This window comes from Ranitomeya imitator, chromosome 2 (genome assembly GCF_032444005.1).
Source record: "Ranitomeya imitator isolate aRanImi1 chromosome 2, aRanImi1.pri, whole genome shotgun sequence".
Lineage (NCBI taxonomy): Eukaryota > Metazoa > Chordata > Amphibia > Anura > Dendrobatidae > Ranitomeya > Ranitomeya imitator.
The window spans coordinates 306344549-306364118 of record NC_091283.1 but is presented as its reverse complement, the minus strand read 5'-3'; the positions used below and the strand labels follow the sequence as shown (position 1 = coordinate 306364118).

General features: G+C 43.5%; 1 protein-coding gene across 1 annotated transcript in view; it reads right to left on the bottom strand.

Moving 5' to 3' along the window:
• Positions 1-1330: 1330 nt before the first annotated feature.
• The window catches only part of LOC138666964 (zinc finger protein OZF-like), a 36100-nt gene continuing 17860 nt past the window's right edge, over positions 1331-19570 (bottom strand). The window contains exon 7 of the mRNA XM_069755171.1: positions 1331-3229. Within this exon, the coding sequence (XP_069611272.1) occupies positions 2145-3229 (1085 nt within the window). The 3' untranslated portion in view covers positions 1331-2144. The remainder of the gene's footprint in view (positions 3230-19570) is intronic.

The following is a 19570-nucleotide window of genomic DNA, read 5'->3' as shown; positions in this document are numbered from 1 at the left end:
GGCCAGAAACCGGGAATGTAAGTATGTAGTTTTTTTTTTTTTACATTTACAACGGTAACCAGGGTAAACATCGGGTTACTAAGCGCGGCCCTGCGCTTAGTAACCCGATGTTTACCCTGGTTACCCGGGGACTTCGGGATCGTTGGTCACTGGAGAGCTGTGTGACAGCTCTCCAGCGACGAAACAGCGACGCTGCAGCGATCGACATCGTTGCCTATATCGCTGCAGCGTCGCTTAGTGTGATGGTACCTTTAGTACCAGACAGCAGACTGGTGCAGTCTGAGGCAGAAGAAGGTGTAAAGAGCTGTGTAGCCGCAGTGCTGCAGCTCTGGGATAGAGATCATCCAGAAAGCAGGACATTGTTCAATGAACATGAAGGAGAGCTAAGCAAAGGAGAGTGATATCAGGGGAGACCAGCTACGAGCAGGCTGCCTCCTTCTGAAGCGCAGATTCCGGTAGCCGGAGCACCGATGTTGTAAGGGACTCTACGACTTACAGCAAAGACCGGCAGGACCGCTGAACTGCAAGTTACCTGTCCACCTTAATATCCAGGAGGCACGGTAACAACTATAGAGACAGGGGCGTGCTAGAGTCCCTGTAAAAAGGCTCAAGTCACCAGTCATACGGGTTATGTCCTATCCTATATGGGGGACAGAGAAGAACAGTGAGGACCTTATGTGAAGCCATAGGCAGTAAGGGACTACAACCCCACCGCGCTTTGAGGAAGGCTTTTAACGCCACCTGGTAAAGGAAACTCTGGATTCGCTTCCAAGCCGACCGGACCCTGCCTGCCCTGTGATCTGGTGCCCTGGAGTGTGGCTGCTGAAGTCTTCAGTAAACAAGGTACAGAGACTGCAAACCTGTGTCCTGGTTCTTCACTGCACCATTCACCATCTTCCATCTACACAACGGGAGCCCTGGGGATATACTTCACCTGTGGGAAGTTATACCATCTAGCTGCCATAACATCACCCCAGAGGACCCCTCAAAGCAGCGTCGGTCACCACTGACGGAATACCACAGGTGGCGTCACGAACATAAACTTTATTCACCAAATCCCTTTAAAGACTTTCCCATTTACATGGGTGCCCAGGGCCACGGACTGGGTTGCCACCGTGACATCCCTCTGTGAACACCGGACCCGATACCCCACGGCCCTGGCGGGTGACTCACATGCTACACCATTGTATATACTTATGCTATGTCATATTTGTGTTTCAATTTTTAGCAATGGTCGTGAATAAGGCCTGTTTGGCTGAAACACGATGACACTCAAAGGTTGCTCTTTTGTCTTGAACTGTAATAAAATAAAAAATTTTTGCATCCAAAATTAGTGTGCAATTGACATTTATTTTATACAAGTTATTTTTGATGGTTAACAAAACACGATTTTCCAGTAATTCATTTTTTTCACAATCTAGTTATGACAATGACTTCTTTCTGTGAGGGATTTTTGATATTTAAAGAGGGTGTCCACAACTTGCTAAAACCCTTCTTATTTCTCATATTTGGTCAAGTTAAAATAAAAACATTTATATTCACCTCCCATGCATGCTCCATTATAGCAGTGTCAGCACTTGCGTACCAGGGGCTCATGTGAGGTTGTAATATCATGCGAGCCCTGTGCTGGTATCACTGTACTCTCCATTGTACAAATCGAACAATAAGAGTAAGCCTGAGAGCAGCCACAGCAGCCCTGTTCCTGTTGATGTTCAAAACATCAGAAGGCGCGGATATTGAAGCCATCAGTGACTGAGCTCAGGGCTCGTTTGATGCAAGAACCACATGTGAGCCCAGGGAACGCGAGTCCTGACACTGCTGGAGTGGCATAGGCATGGGAACTTAGTATGAATGTTTTTATTTTATTGAAAGCCAACAAGAGAAATGACGAGAGGTTGTCCAAGTAATGGAAAACCCTTTTAAGAAAATACAATTTTCGATTAAAACATTTCCAACATTCTGAATGTGAAAAGGTTTCTCCCCTGTGTGACTTTTCTGATGTTTACTAAGAGTTAATTTCCATGTAAATCATTTCCCACATTAAGAACATGAGAAGGCTTCTTCCCTGTGTGACTGCTCTGGTGAATAAGAAGAGATGATTTCTTAGCAAAACATTTTTCACATTCTGAACAGGAAAAAGGCTTCTATACAGTGTGTATTCTCTGGTGGCTTTTAAGATGTGATTTCTGGTGAAAACATTTCCCACATTCTAAACATGAAAAAGGCTTCTCCCCTGTGTGGGTTCTCTGGTGCATACGCAAACTTGATTTGCAGGTAAAACATTTCCCACATTCTGAACATGAAAAAGGCTTCTCTCCTGTGTGAGTTCTCTGATGAATAATAAGACATGATTTATTAAAAAAACATTTCCCACATTCTGAACATGAAAAAGGCATTTCCATTGTGTGGGTTTTTTTGTGGCTATTAACATGCGCCATCCGGTTAAAACATTTCCCACATTCTGAACATGAAAAAGGCTTTTCCCCTGTGTGGGTTCTGTGGTGGTTAACCAAATCTGATTTCTGGTTAAAACATTTCCCACATTCTGAACATGAAAAAGGCTTGTTCCCTGTGTGAGTTCTTTGGTGTACAGTAAGATTATATTTCTTGTTAAAATATTTTCCACATTCTGAACAAGGAAAGGGCTTCTCTCCTGTGTGATTTCTCTGGTGGCTAACCAATTCTGATTTCCGGTTAAAACATTTCTCACATTCTGAACAGGAAAAAGGCTTCTCCCCTGTGTGAATTCTCCGATGCGTAACCAAATCTGATTTCCGGTTAAAACATTTCCCACATTCTGAACATGTAAATGACTTCTCCCCTGTGTGGGCTCTTTGGTGTCTAACAAGATGTGATTTCTGGTTAAAAAAATTCTCACACTTGGAACCAGAAAATCTATTCTCCACTGTGTCAATTTTTTTATGTGTAATAAAAGACTTTTTAAGGGGAAAACTATTTCCATGTTCTGAACGTGAAAATGTATTCCTTGCTTTAGGAGCATTTTGCTTTTTAATGCTTATTTTGAGACTTTGATTTTCCTTAGTAGTTGGTAATGAATCAGAAGACGGGACCTGTTTTAAAGGATCAGATGACAAATGGTTGCTATGAACGGATGATGATAAATCCGGAGTAATGGCATTCACTTCAGTAATATCCTGTGGAATTTCAAGATCATCTGATTTAAAAATTATGGATGTAAGCTGTCGCTTTGATCTCCTGGTACAGTGATCTGCAAAGAAAAAAATAAATTATGATTTTGTAATTTTGTTTTTTAACATTTATAGTTAAACAGTAGAAATGGCAAGTTATGTGAAATATTGAATTATTCCCATAGACATTGACAGTTCACAGTGTAATAGAAACCCAAACATGCAATAAAAAGCCATACATTGTTATGTAGGCAAAAATAATACCAATAAAAACTTCTTCTCATCCCACAAAAAATAATTCCCCACTCAGATCTGTCATCTGTCAATGGAAAAAGAGGTTTCCATATTATCAGTGGCTGAAAGGCTCTTGAAAAGTAACATGGCTTCCTTAAACCGATCGAGCAATATCTGCTCTCCCAAAGTCAAATCTTCCTTTCACTTCTGAGCCTTGCAGTGTGCCCAAACCATATCTAGCATCCATGTATTTGGCATTACTATCGTGAGATTAACCCACTTAATTTATGGCATGTCTCCTGGAGCACAATTTAGGCACTATTTGTTGGACAATAAAATGGCAAATGTGCTATTTTTACTCTTCAACATTCACTGTGTGCTAATTTACAGAAAATGTCTTTGGAGTCAAAATAGTCACTGCTCCTATGGATTAATTCAATAAAAGTTATAATTTCCAAAATTGAGTCATTATATGGGGATTTCTACTGCTCTTGGTTTCTGCCATTTAGTTGTGTTAGGGCTTCTGCAAATGCTGTGTCCATCTCCTCTGGGATCTGCTCCAGCGACGTCTGCTCCTGGTACCAAGAGTGGCCTTTTTTATTCTGCAGGCAGCACTGGTGATGAAGGAAACGTTGGAACCAGAAGCTCTGGGTTGCGCAAGCTCTGTCCAGCCACTGAGATTGGTGTGCCTGGGACCCATAATACCATCTAGTCTGGCAGTACAAGTTTGTGTGCTGTCCAGCTGAAATTATCTGCTCCCTACTTCTGCCGATTGGAAAGCACCACACCATACTAAAGCTCAAAGCATATTGACGGAAGCTGCCAGACACAATCTTGTTCTCATCTCGTTCAGTCCTCTATGCTCATCTCCCAGCTTGTTTGTTTCCTGTTGCAATCCCAAACTGCTGACTAATCTTGCATCATCTGATTTTGTATTTTCTCTGCTCTCCTGGTTCTGACCTGGCTACCTGACTAATCTTGCAATCTCACACCACAAAACAGAAGGTAACACCGTGGCTCAAGTCTAGGGAGTCTCTGTGTAAGTCCAGACCCTGGTAAAGGGTTTAAAGGGTAATGAGCAACACATTCTCTGGGATCTGGAAAACGGGTTACGCTTGTTCATGGTGGCCACCTTTTGAGCCAGGTGACTAAGAACAGTGTCCCCATAAGGTCCATTTGTTTCCTTATTATCCTTTGTGAACAATTCCAATGTTATCACCACATAAACTGACAATGGTTTTTGCCACTGCACTTGCAGACACTTTCAAAGTTTTCCCAATTTTTCGGACTGACTGACCTTCATTTCTTAAAGTAATCATGGCCACTCATTTTTCTTTACTTAGCTGCTTTTTTTCTTGCCATAATACAAATTCTAACAGTCTATTCAGTAGGACTATCAGCTGTGTATCCACCAGACTTCTGAACAACACAACTGATGGTCCCAACCTCATTTACAGTTAGGTCCATATATATTTGGACAGAGACAACATTTTTCTAATTTTGGTTATAGATATTACCACAATGAATTTTAAACAAAACAATTCCGATACAGTTGAAGTTCAGACTTTCAGCTTTCATTTGAGGGTACCCACATTAATATTGGATAAAGGGTTTAGGAGTTTCAGATCCTTAACATGTGCTACCCTGTTTTTTAAGGGACCAAAAGTGATTGGACAGATTCAATAATTTTAAAGAAAATGTTCATTTTTAGTGCTTGGTTGAAAACCCTTTGTTGGCAATGACTGCCTGAAGTCTTGAACTCATGGACATCACCAGACGCTGTTTCCTCCTTTTTGATGCTCTGCCAGGCCTTCACTGCGGTGGTTTTCAGTTGCTCTTTGTTTGTGGGCCTTTCTGTCTGAAGTTTAGTCTTTAACAAGTGAAATGGATGCTTAATTGAGTTGAGATCAGGTGACTGACTTGGCTATTCAAGAATATTCCACTTCTTTGCTTTAATAAACTCCTGGGTTGCTTTGGCTTTATGTTTTGGGTCATTGTCCATCTGTAGTATGAAATGATGACCAATCAGTTTGGCTGCATTTGGCTGGATCTGAGCACACAGTATGGCTCTGAATACCTCAGAATTCATTCGACTGCTTCTGTCCTGTGTCACATCATCAATAAACACTAGTGACCCAGTGCCACTGGCAGCCATGCATTCTCAAGCCATCACACTGCCTCCGTCGTGTTTTACAGATGATGTGGTATGCTTTGGATCATGAGCTGTATCACGCCTTCGCCATACTTTTCTCTTTCCATCATTCTGGTAGAGGTTGATCTTGGTTTCATCTGTCCAAAGAATGTTCTTCCAGAACTGTGCTGGCTTTTTTAGATGCTTTTTAACAAAGTCCAGTCTAGCCTTTTTATTCTTGATGCTTATGAGTGGCTTGCACCGTGCAGTGAACCCTCTGTATTTACTTCCATGCAGTCTTCTCTTTATGGTAGATTTGGATATTGATACGTCTACCTCCTGGAGAGTGTTATTCACTTGGTTGGCTGTTGTAAAGAGGTTTCTCTTCACCATGGATATTATTCTGCAGTCATCCACCACTGTTGTCTTCCGTGGGAGCCCAGGTCTTTTTGCATTGATGAGTTCACCAGTGCTTTCTTTATTCTCAGGATGTACCAAACTGTAGATTTTGCCACTCCTAATATTGTAGCAATTTCTCGGATGTTTTATTTTCTGTTTTCGCAGCTTAAGGATGGCTTGTTTCACATGCATGGAGAGCTCCTTTGACCGCATGTTTACTTCACAGCAAAACCTTCCAAATGCAAGCCCCACACCTCAAATCAACTCCAGGCCTTTTATCTGCTTAATTGAGAATGACATAACGAAGGGATTGCCCACACCTGTCCATGAAATAGCCTTGCAGTCAATTGTCCAATTACTTTTGGTCCCTTTAAAAACAGGGTGGCACATGTTAAGGAGCTGAAACTCCTAAACCCTTCATCCAATTTTAATATGGAGACCCTCAAATGAAAGCTGAAAGTCTGAACTTCAACTGCATCTGAATTGTTTTGTTTAAAATTCATTGTGGTAATGTCTATAACCAAAATTAGAAAAATGTTGTCTCTGTCCAAATATATATGGACCTAACTGTATAAGGCAAGAAATCCCACTTATTAAACCTGACAGGGCACACCTGTGAAGTGAAAAACATTCCCGGTGACTACCTCTTGATGCTCATCAAGAGAATGCCAAGAGTGTGCAAAGCAGTCATCAAAGCAAAAGGTGGCTACTTTGAAGAACCTAGAATATAACACATATTTTCAGTTGTTTCATACTTTTTTGTTAAGTATATAATTCCACATGTGTTAATTCATAGTTTTGATGCCTTCAGTGTGAATGCACAATTTTCATAGTCATGAAAATACAGAAAAATCTTTAAATGAGAAGGTGTGTCCAAACTTTTGGTCTGTACTGTAGATCTCGGGCATTTGGAAGCGGTAATGGAGACCTTTTTTCAAAGATTAACAGGGAGTTACAGACTCACAAAAGTGAGGCAGGCCGATTCCACCACAATCAGACTATCATACAGTAAGTAAAGACATTGAATAGAAAAAACATGTTACATCCTCAACAACATCATATGTATGAGGAGAGAACTCCAACACTAAATCAAAGTTGCACTCATTTATGGTGGACCATTGGAGCTACTATGCGTTCTGACCAGAAATGTAGAGAAAGCATTAGTGCTCGCCATTTCAGGAGAGATTGTTCATTAATCTGAATTACTCAGGATTGAAAACATAATGGAATTTATGACATGTAATGATGCAATGTAACCAATGCTTGAGCCATGCAAACACATCTCTTGCATTTGTGAATGAGTTAATGTTACGTGTACGCCGCTAGGTTCAGATAGGGGCAGGACAGGTTTCATGAATTCTTTGGAACTCTGGGTGAACCGTTACTCAGGGCGACCGTGCACTGCAGCTTCCTCGGGCACAAGATGGATCCACTTGCTCACACAGATACAATTGATAGAGTCCTCATGAACAGATGAACAGTGTAGTTTAATATCACAGCACATTCAGCACAATTCAAGTCTCTTAAGCACAGGCTTCATAAACAGTGCAGCTGCCTCCTAGAGGGACATTGACTTAAGGTACCTTCACACATAACGATATTGTTAACGATATCGTTGCTTTTTGTGACGTAGCAACGATATCGTTAATGAAATCGTTATGTGTGACAGCGACCAACGATCAGGCCCCTGCTGGGAGATCGTTGGTCGCTGAATAAAGTCCAGAACTTTATTTTGTCGCTGGATCTCCCGTGGACATCGCTGGATCGGCGTGTGTGACACCGATCCAGCGATGTCTTCACTGGTAACCAGGGTAAACATCGGGTAACTAAGCGCAGGGCCGCGCTTAGTAACCCGATGTTTACCCTGGTTACCTTCCTAAAAGTAAAAAAAACAAACAGTACATACTTACCTACCGCTGTCTGTCCCCGGCGCTGTGCTCTGCTCTCCTCCTGTACTGGCTGTGAGCACAGCGGCCGGAAAGCAGAGCGGTGACGTCACCGCTCTGCTTTCCGGCCGCTGTGCTCACACAGACAGTACAGGAGGAGTGCAGAGCACAGCGCTGGAGGACAGACAGCGGTAGGTAAGTATGTACTGTTTGTTTTTTTTACTTTTAGGAAGGTAACCAGGGTAAACATCGGGTTACTAAGCGCGGCCCTGCGCTTAGTTACCCGATGTTTACCCTGGTTACCGGCATCGTTGGTCGCTGGAGAGCGGTCTGTGTGACAGCTCTCCAGCGACCAAACAGCGACGCTGCAGCGATCCGGATCGTTGTCGGTATCGCTGCAGCGTCGCTAAATGTGAAGGGGCCTTAACAGTCTCTTTTAATAGCACAGTTCAGCACAGATCAAGACTCTTTACAAAAGCACAGTAGTACACAGCATTCGTTCTAGCACAGTGTAATGGAGGAGGGGGTAGGGTTTGCTGAGGGAGATGATTTCTGTGATACAATTTCTTCCAATCCTTATCTTCCTGCTACTGATAGACTTTCTCAACTAGCCCAGCTCCACTCTGTAATGGAATTCTGTGTCCCTATGGTTCACTTGCCTGAACTTTTGTGAGACAGATCACAGAAACACACCAATCATCCCTTAGGCAGTTGCCAGAACAATCAACAAGTTTTCCACAATCTGCCTGGGGCTCTGCTAACCACTGGGGCTCTGCTAACCACTCCCTGTCTCCTGTGGCTGTGTTAACCCTTCTAGTTGCTGGATGCTTTTGAAGCAACAGCAGTGAACACTATTTCTGCATGTCACACTCTTCCCTCCTTTTTGAATGTCGTCCTCGACATTTGCCTCAATTGATCGATCTGACCAATTCTAAAACAGTGGTGAGAGTCATGTCACTTCATGTACATATTGGCATAACATTCATAAACATTAAAAATAACCTATTATTATGACTAATGATGAGCAAGCACTAAAATGGTTGGGTACTCATTGCTCGGGTCGAGCAGATTGGAACACTCGGGTACTCGGCCAGAACAACGAGCCCAATGTAAGTCTATGGGAGACCCGAGTATTTTTACCGCGATCCTCCTCGTGGGTCCTTTTAAGGTCTAAAAACATCTGAAAATGATGGAAACACTGCTCAAATGACACAGGGACCTCATGGGGATCGCCACTGGAAGCATTCCTGACTCCTAGTTCACAGCTTTAAACCATTTTTTCCAAGATTCATGCCATTTTTCCCGATGCAACACAAAGCACACTAAAAAGAAACCAAAACAGATTTTGCTGGGAAATATGTTAAGGCACATCCTTTGCAGGTTAATGACTTGCCTGTAAGACCAAATAATTAACCCCAGACCAAAAGTTTCCTCCACCACTTGGGCTTAGTTCAGACACAGCGTTTTTGAACTTTAACATTGCTTTCAATCACTACAAATGCATTCACTGGGAAATGTCATTGTAACATTTAACACCCCTAGCTGGTCATATGGTGTGTGACACATAAGCAGACCCATCTTGTTTCATTTATGAAGGAGCTACTCTTACACTGTGTGCAGAATTATTAGGCAAGTTGTATTTTAGAGGATTATTTTTATTATTGATCAACAACTATGTTCTCAATCAACCCAAAAGACTCATAAATAGCAATGCTTAATATTTTTGGAAGTTCTAGTGGGTTGTTTTTAGATTTGGCCATCTTAGGAGGAAATCTGTTTGTGCAGGTAACTATTACTGTGCAGAATTATTAGGCAACTTAATAAAAACCAAATATATTCCCATCTCACTTGTTTATTTTCACCAGGTAAACCAATATCACTGCACAAAATTTAGAAATAAACATTTCTGACACGCAAAAACAAAATCCAAAAAAATTAGTGACCAATATAGCCACCTTTCTTTATGATGACACTCAACGGCCTTCCATCTATTCTGTCAGTTGCTGGATCTGTTTACGATCAACATTGCATACAGCAGCCACCACAGCCTCCCAGACACTGTTTAGAGAGGTGGACTGTTTTCCCTCCCTGTAGATCTCACAATTTATGAGGGACCACAGGTTCTCTATGGAGTTCAGATCAGGTGAACAAGGGGGCCATGTCATTACTTTTTCTTCTTTGAGACCTTTACTGGCCAGCCACGCTGTGGAGTAGTTGGAGGCATGTGATGGAGCATTGTCCTGAACGAAAATCATGTTTTTTCTTGAACGATACTGACTTCTTCCTGTACCACTGCTTGAAGAAGTTGTCTTCCAGAAACTGGCATTAGGTCTGGGAGTTGAGCTTCACTCCATCCTCTACCCAAAATGGTCCCACAAGTTCATCTTTGATGATACCAGCCCATACCAGTACCCCACCTGCACCTTGCTGGCGTCTAAGTCGGAGTGGAGCTCTCTGCCCTTTACTGATCCAGCCTCTGGTCCATCCATCTGGCCCATCAAGAGTGACTCTCATTTCATCAGTCCATAAAACCTTTGAAAAGTCAGTCTTGAGATATTTCTTGGCCAAGTCTTGACGTTTTATCTTATGTTTCTTGTTCAACGATGGTCGTTTTTCAGCCTTCCTTACCTTGGACATGTCCCTGAGTATCGCACACCTTGTGCTTTTTGTTGCTCCAGTAACTTTGCAGCTCTGAAATATGGCAAAACTGGTGGCTATTGGCATCTTCACACTTGATTTTCCTCAATTCATAGGCAGTTATTTTGCGCCTTTTTTACCCAACATGCTTCTTGCGACCCTGTTGGCTATTTGCCATGAAAAGCTTGAATGTTCGTGATCACACTTCAAATGTTTGGCAATTTCAAGACTGCTGCATCCCTCTGCAAGACATCTCACAATTTTGGACTTTCCAAAGCCCATCAAATCTCTCTTCTGACCCATTTTGCCAAAGGAAAGGAAGTTGCCTAATAATTAAGCACACCTTATATAAGGTTTTGATGTCATCAGACAACACCTCTCCTCATTACAGAGATGCACATTACCTGATTCACTTAATTGGTAGTTAGCTCTCAAGCCTGAACAGCTTGGAGTAGGACAACATGTATAAAAAGTATCATGTGATACAAATGCAACTTGCGTAATAATTCTGCACACAGTGTAATTTTACTGGTGCATCAGGCGGCATTAATCTTCTTAAAGGGCCATTATTAAACAGTGGGCCTCCTAAACTGTTGTAGCCTATGCTGTGAGAGGATGGGCTGCCAATAATTACGACGCACCACAATACCCCTTTCAGAAGATGTCCAGGGGGGACTAATGAAAAAGTGTTGCATTGAATTCAAGGCCTGCCCTGCTACCAATTCATATGCACCCCAATAAGCCTTTGAACCCACAAACTGGATGGGCCCAGGGAAATCCACTTCACAATATGCATTTTGTGCTCCATACTCCTTTGTTTTACACATTATGCAGCAGGGCAGGCCCTGCTGCCAGTCAGTCATATGCACCCCATTACACCTTGGAACCCACTTACTGGATGGGCCCATGAAAATCCACTTCACAATATGCATTTTGTGCTCCATACTCCTTTAATATACACATTGGCACGAAGGCCAGCCCTGCTGCATAGTCAGTCATATGCGCCCCATTACGCCTTGGAACACACATACTGGATGGGCCCCTGAAAATCCACATCACGATATGCATTTTGTGCTCCATACTCCTTTAATATACACATTGGCAGCAAAGCCAGCCCTGCTGCATAGTCTGTCATATGCACCCCATTACGCCTTGGAACCCACATACTGGATGGGCCTCTGAAAATCCACTTCACAATATGCATTTTGTACTCCGTACTTTGTTTTACACATTGGCAGCAAAGCCAGCCCTGCTGCATAGTCATAAGCACCCCATTATGCCTTGGAAACCACATACTGGATGAGCCCTTGAAAATCCACTCGTATTTTTTAATGGTATAATGGTTCCCTCTTTGCAGAATTATTTACAGGAGAATTTGGCAATTTTATTTGACATGTTTTTAACACTAAGGTTCGGATACGGTTTTAAATAAGGCTAATACTTGCAATACAACGCAATTTTATTGCAAACTAGAAAATTCAAGGAATAGTATGATTGAATAGTGTGATTGCGTACACTTTTGTATATGTTAACATACAAAGGTTAATAAGTACATATGAGGAATAAATACATATATTGAGTACATATATATGAAAATTAAGTACATACAGTATACTTACATCATCCACAAGAGGCTTTTAAACATCATCCATCTGGAATATCAGAGAAGCAACACCAAGACAGAGAACACCCCTGGTAGATTACCTACACTGCATGGGCGTCCCCAATTATGCAGGTATCAGCATACTGTACATGTACAGGTATCCCAGTTTTGTCATCTGTCTTATTCATGTTTCTCTGGTCTTATATAGTGATTTACGCTATGTAGTAGCTCTAGTTTCATCCAGACTTTCAAGTGGCCAGCATTCAAGGTTGTATGAAACTGAGATATCATGTCATCAGACGAGTCATCAGATGAGGGGCCGTAAACCCATAGAAAATAAAAGCCACAAAGATTTAGATCAAACCACCATAGGCAGAGTTTCAGTAAACCTTAATGTTTTACAATGACAAACAGCAAACATATAGAGGCTTAGAACTGTTTGTGAAGTGAATAATTAAACATTTCTCAAGATTGTGCACTATTATTATTATTTATTTATATAGCACCATTAATTCCATGGTGCTGTACATGAGAAAGGGGTTACATACAGGGTTATAGATATCGTTTACAGTAAACGGGTTTACAGTGACAGACTAGTACAGAGGGGAGAGGACCCTGTCCTTGCGGACTTACATTCTATGGGATAGTGGGGAAGAGACAGAAGGTAGGGGTGAGGTGGCGGCTCTGGCAGGGGTGAGGCGGCGGCTCTGGCGGTGGTGAGGTGGCGGCTCTGGTGGCGGTGAGGCGGCAGCTCTGGCGGCGGTGAGGCGGCGGCTCTGGCGGCGGTGAGGCAGCGGCTCGGTTATTGTAGGCTGTAGGCTTTCCTGAAGAGATGGGTTTTCAGGTTCCGTCAGAAGGATCCGAGGGTGGTGGATAATCGGACGTGTTGAGGCATGGAATTCCAGAGGATGGAGGATATTCGGGAGAAATCTTAGAGGCGGTTGTGTGAGGAACAAGTAAGTGTGAAGGAGAGTAGGAGATCTTGGGAGGATCGAAGATTACATGAGGGAAGATATTGGGAGATTAGTTCAGAGATATAGGGATGGGACAGGTTGTGGATGGCTTTGTAGATCAGTGTTAGTAGTTTGAACTGGATTCGTTGGGGAATTGGGAGCCAGTGGAGGGATTTGTAGAGGGGAGAAGCAGGGGAGTAGCGAGGAGAGAGGTGGATTAGCTGGGCAGCAGAGTTGAGGACAGACTGGAGTGGTGCAAGAGAGTTAGCTGGGAGGCCACAGAGGAGGGTGTTGCAGTAATCGAGGCGGGAGATGATGAGAGCATGCACAAGAGTTTTGGTAGATTGTGGGCTAAGGAAGGAACGGATTCTGGCAATATTTTTGAGTTGGAGGTGACAGGAGGTGGAAAGAGCTTGGACGTGAGGTTTGAAGGACAGGGCAGAGTCGAGAGTTACCCCGAAGCAGCGGATTTCAAGTGCGGGAGAGAGCGTGATGCCGTTTACCATAATAGATAGATCAGAAAGGGGGGGGGATACGTGAGGTGGGGGAAAGATGATGAATTCGGTTTTGTCTACATTGAGTTTAAGGAAGCAAGAGGTGAAGAAGGAGAATATGAGCATTGTCTGTCACATCTGTAAATGTTTTACAAGAAATGCAGCTATGTTCAGCTATGTGATTGTCTGAATGCATTCGGTATACTGTATTTTAATCTGGATTCCAAATCGCCATTTGTATATTCGCCATTTGTACATTTTAGGCAGCCAAAGTTATCGCTCTCAAGGAGAGAAACTAATATAGTAGACAAAGAAATATTTGTAATGAACTACTGAGCCAAAGTAACAGCATTGCTTTATCAAATTTATATGAAGTGTATTGTGTCCAATGTGAGCAACCAGGCAACACAAAAAGGAGCTTTTCAAGTGAGCTCTTTAAGGTACACAAATGTTATGAAGTCTTTGCCAATGAGGATGTGGTTTCACCAACGGGGGGTACCTTTTTTAAAAATATACTATTGCCATCACAGCCCCCCTTGCTCAAAATTCTGTGGCCTATAACAGTACAGAACACGTTCACCCAGGTCATGTCGTCGGAGATAAGGAAGAGACATTGCAGGAAACCGAGTAAAGGAGTAGGCCCAATGTAGGGGTGTGGGTCTCTAAGACTTGTAATGGAGTGCATGGCCTGACAAGCATTTCTTCATGGGGGCTACATTTTTAAAAAAACATTTCATGGGCATCATAGACACCCTTGCCCAAAAATGTACTGTCTGCAGCAGCACGGAACACATGAACCCTGGTTATCTAGTGGTGGAAAATGATGAGAGGTGGAGGAAGGCCTCATTAAAACCTAGGCCTAATTGAAAGGAGAGTTTCTCCTAAACTTGTGATGCCCATACACTAAAGGTACCGTCACATTTAGCGACGCTCCAGCAATATAGACAACGATCCGACCTAAACTAGATCGCTGGAGCGTCGCTGTTAGGTCGCTGTAGAGATGTCAAACACAGCAACTCCAGAACGATGCAGGAGCGATCCAGTGACGTACTTATCGTTCTCGCTGGTTGTTAGCTCTGTAAAAAAACATTGCAGGCATCGTTGCTTTTGCTGTCAAACATGACGAATCACGCCGACCTGACAACCAAATAAAGTTCTGGACTTTCAGCTACGACCAGCGATGTCACAGCAGGATCCTGATCGCTGCTGCGTGTCAAACACAACGAGATCGCTATCCAGGACACTGCAACGTCACGGACCGTTGTTGTTCTCGTTGTAAAGTTGCTCAGTGTGAAGGTACCTTAAGTGTATGGGCTGACAAACATTTCCCCAAGGGGGATATATTTATTAAAAACATACTATGGGCATTCTGGACTCCCTTTCCAAAAATTGTCTGTAGCAGCACGGAACACATGAACCCTGGTGATCTAGTGGTTGAAAATGATGAGAGGTGGAGGAAGGCCTCATTAAAACCCAGGCCCAATTGAAAGAAGCGTTTCTCCTACACTTGTGATGCCCATACATTAAGTGTATGGGCTGGCAAACATTTCCCCAAGGGGGATACATTGATTAAAAACATACTAGGGGCATCCTAGACACCCTTTCCAAAAAACTGACTATGTTTAGCAGCACTGAACACATGAACCCTGGTGATCTAGTGGTGGAAAATGATGAGAGGTGGAGGAAGGCCTCATTAAAAAGTAGGCCCAATGTAAAGGAAAGGGTCTCCTAGACTTGTAATGCCCATACACTTAGTGCATGGGCTGACAAACATTTCCCCATGGGGGGGGGGGGGGCAATTTTTTTGAAAAACATTGTTTACGGGCATCATAAACACCTTCCAAAACTGTAAAGTGGTTTCATACACAGTTGCTGCTGGGAAGGTGCAGGTTTTTGGTAAAAATATGGCAGATGAATCGTTGGATGAAATAATCAGGAAAAGGGGCATGGTGATGACAGGAATGGGAACGTACATGATTAATAACAGCGGTGGCTTTGGGCGGTATGAGATCCAGCATACAGCCTACAATGATTAGTCGTTTAGCCACCACCAATTACCAGAATGTGTTTCATGCCCATCAGAAGATCAGTGTAACAGATGCGCGTGTTTGACTCGGCCTAAAAAATGCCTGTCAAAAATATGTTACCAAACCAAAGACGCACGTGTCTATCTAAAGGGCAAAGTGCAACATGTTCGTGAGATGCTGAATAATAGAAAGCAGATCAGTGTTGGAGGAAAACCAAACAAACTGATGGATGCTTGTGAAAAACTAAGTTTAAAGGGCAGTGCACTGTCCGTAACTATAAACACACCCGTGGCCCAAGCTTCTTCATCTTCACCCATACATATTACCAATAATATCCAAATGTCACAGTCTAAAATTATTTGTTCTTGTGTAACGAACACCGTTAAAGGAATGCCACTAAATGTAGATAACCTTGACCCTGGGAAACACCAGATTTCCTCTTTATAAGATATGGACCATGATGGTATTGATGACGACTTTGAAATTTACCACATCAACACCGAGAAGATGAAGATCACAGCTGCAAAAAAGGGGAAAAAAGGCCGTGAATGTCTGGAAAATCATTTTCTCTTGGGCAAACTTTCCCTATTACTAAAGTGGTAGCGAATGATGCATACACAGCTCTCATGTCTAGTTAGTGTGAGATGGTTGAAAGATGATGTATTCTGTTTTGTCCATGTCCACTTTTTGAAAGCGAGCATAAAAGAAGGAAAAAATAGCGGCAAGATGTGTGATTTTGGTCAGTAAAGAGGTAATGTCAGGTACAGATAGGTAGATCTGCATGTCATCGGCGTACTGATGATATTGCAAACCATGCCATTACATCAGCTGTCCCAGGTCGAAGGTGTAGATGGAGAAGAGTAGGGGTCCTAGAACTAAGCCTTGGGGAACACCGAAAGACCATGGTCGAGGTGAGGAGGTGGTGTGGCAGAGGGAGACACTGAATGTCCCCATAACACCCTGGTTGGTTTTTAAAGACTCTGCCCATATCCCCCAAAAGGCCATTTGCTCCAACGGCCATGCCTGCATCAGCAGGGGTAGCAAAACTCCCATCCTAACCACCACAAGCATGATCAGGCACATAGCAGCAAAGCACTCAACTTTGCTGGTTGAACACAAGGCTCCATGAAGTGTCTGTGGGTGATACCACTGCCTCTTCTGATGTTGTGCGTGCAAGCCAATCCCCTGTCCATGGTGCATGCAAAGATGCCTCATGCCCTGCATCTGCAGTTGCACACAAACTCAACTAGTACCATCAACAAGCACGTCCACGTCCTTGTCCAAGCGCAGCGTTCAGTTGTCCATACCCCAGTCTTTGGAATACTAGCAGAAATAAGCAGCCAATGCCACAGTACTAAATTCACACATTTCTCGTCTCCTTGCATTTGAAATGTTGCATTTTAGTCCTGTGGGAGACGTAACCTTTCCGCAACCTGATGCTGGTGACCATCACAAGGTACTCGTTATCCAGCTGCCACAATTTTTCCCGATCTGCTGTCACGACATTACACAAGCAAGAATGTGTCCCACAACATTACCCGGGCCCTCTACAATGTGGTTACAGGGAAAGTGCACCTAAACACGGACACTTGGACAAGTGCATGTGGGCAGGGATGGTACATCTCGCTGACAGCACACTGGGTTAGCGTAGAGGAAGCCATGATCCAGTCGGACATTGGGAGACTGTTAAATATTATTAATTATTCTTATTCTCAATTCTGTACTGAACACATTGTCTTTCGCTAACATTACAAAAGCTATTTATGTATATATATAGCTCAGAGTATAAGTTAACACCATATAGAGAGGACACGTGGTCTGTTAGACATATATATTACATCTCTTAGGAGGGAGGGGGCTGTCACCTCCTGCCTTCACCATCATTCTTCATGGAAGTCAGACAAGTCACAGAAGGAAGGAACAACTGGTAGCCATGATGACTTCAGACTTCACACATGCATGTAGAAAAGCCGCGGAGACACCACGTGTTTATCAACGCAAGCAATAAATAGCCAGGTCTTTCACCGGGAAGGAACAACCACAGGAAGGGCAGCATCCAAAAAGGAAAACCACCTATGCCAAAACATGGTATCCATCCAAAGACAGCTGTTTCGGGGTATTTGCCCCTCATCAGTGTGGAGTAGGAAACTGGCTATGTTCTGGATCACTGCGTTGAGAAACATGTGATGGTGTCTCCACGGTGTTGGATGTTTTGATCTCCCCGAGGTCATTCATCCTTATGTTTATAGTCCTTTTACTAGGCACTGCTCCTAATAGCCAGTTTCCTACTCTACACTGATGAGGGGCAAATACCCCGAAACAGCTCTCTGTGGATGGATACCATGTTTTGGCATAGGTGGTTTTCCTTTTTGGATGCTGCCCTTCCCGTGGTTGTTCCTTCCCTGTGAAAGACCTGGCTATTTATTGCTTGCGTTGAGAAACACATGATGGTGTCTCCGCGGCTTTTCTACATGCATTTGCATAGTTCCCATAAGGGATGGGGGCAGTGTTCTGGATCACTGCGTTGAGAAACACGTGATGGTGTCTCCGCGGTGTTGGATGTTTTGATCTCCCCGAGGTCATTCATCCTTATGTTTATTGCCCTCTATGTTTGGCATAATCATTGAGGTCACACGCTGACTCTTTCCGTCTGTGGCCTCTGTTGCCTCTTACAAACACATTCCCTCATGTGGCTGTGCGCATCGCCCTGTTTACCGGTGGCTCCGCCATGTGGGCGGGCGTCTGTGTGCTTGGAGAGCTGTTTCCGGGATTCTTCCCAGTGCATGCGCACTGAGCCTGACGCTCGTCCCCCATGCTGAACCTGCCGATCGCAGGGCGCATGCACCGCTAGCGCTACTATTATTGGCCAGGATTAGACATGTGATCAAGGTCAGGGGGGGTTATTAGAAGGTCCTGGTTGCTCCATTCCACATTTCCTTGAGGAAGCGGGGTGGCAGTGCCGCGAAACGTGCGTCGGGGTCTTTTTTTCACCGGATTCCCCTCCTCTGCCTCTCCCCTGTGTTGGTAAGTCGACCCTTCACACATGCTGTTGTGATAGGGATTATTCACCATTGTCACTTGAGCCTAGTTCATTAGACTGGATTATTTGACACATTTGTTTACAGATCGGCTTAGCTGGTCACAATCACTTAGCACACGGGGTCCTCCTTATTCCCTTTGCGTAGCAATTGCTGAATATGGGGGTGACAGAGGGGCGGGTTTTTCCCCTTTTGTAATTGATTGGAATTCATGCACCTACTGCATTACTAATGTTTGCTTTTAATGTTTATATTAATAAAGACTATGTTGATATACAGTGGGGCAAAAAAGTATTTAGTCAGTCAGCAATAGTGCAAGTTCCACCACTTAAAAAGATGAGAGGCGTCTGTAATTTACATCATAGGTAGACCTCAACCCAGCAGGAAGTGCGGCGGCGTCTAAAAATCACTAAAATTGACAAATCTCCGGGCCCGGATGGGATACACCCTCGAGTACTGCAGGAATTAAGTACAGTCATTGATAGACCATTATTTTTAATCTTTAAAGACTCCATAATAACAGGGTCTGTGCCACAGGACTGGCGTATAGCAAATGTGGTGCCAATATTCAAAAAGGGGACAAAAACTGAACTCGGAAATTATAGGCCAGTAAGCTTAACCTCTACTGTGGGTAAAATACTGGAGGGCATTCTAAGGGATGCTATACTGGAGTATCTGAAGAGGAATAACCTCATGACCCAGTATCAGCACGGGTTTACTAGGGACCGTTCATGTCAGACTAATTTGATCAGTTTCTATGAAGAGGTAAGTTCCAGATTGGACCAAGGGAACCCAGTGGATGTAGTGTATATGGACTTTTCAAAAGCTTTTGATACGGTGCCACACAAAAGGTTGATACATAAAATGAGAATAATGGGGATAGGGGAAAATATGTGCAAGTGGGTTGAGAGCTGGCTCAGGGATAGGAAACAAAGGGTGGTTATTAATGGAGCACACTCGGACTGGGTAGCGGTTAGCAGTGGGGTACCACAGGGGTCAGTATTGGGCCCTCTTCTTTT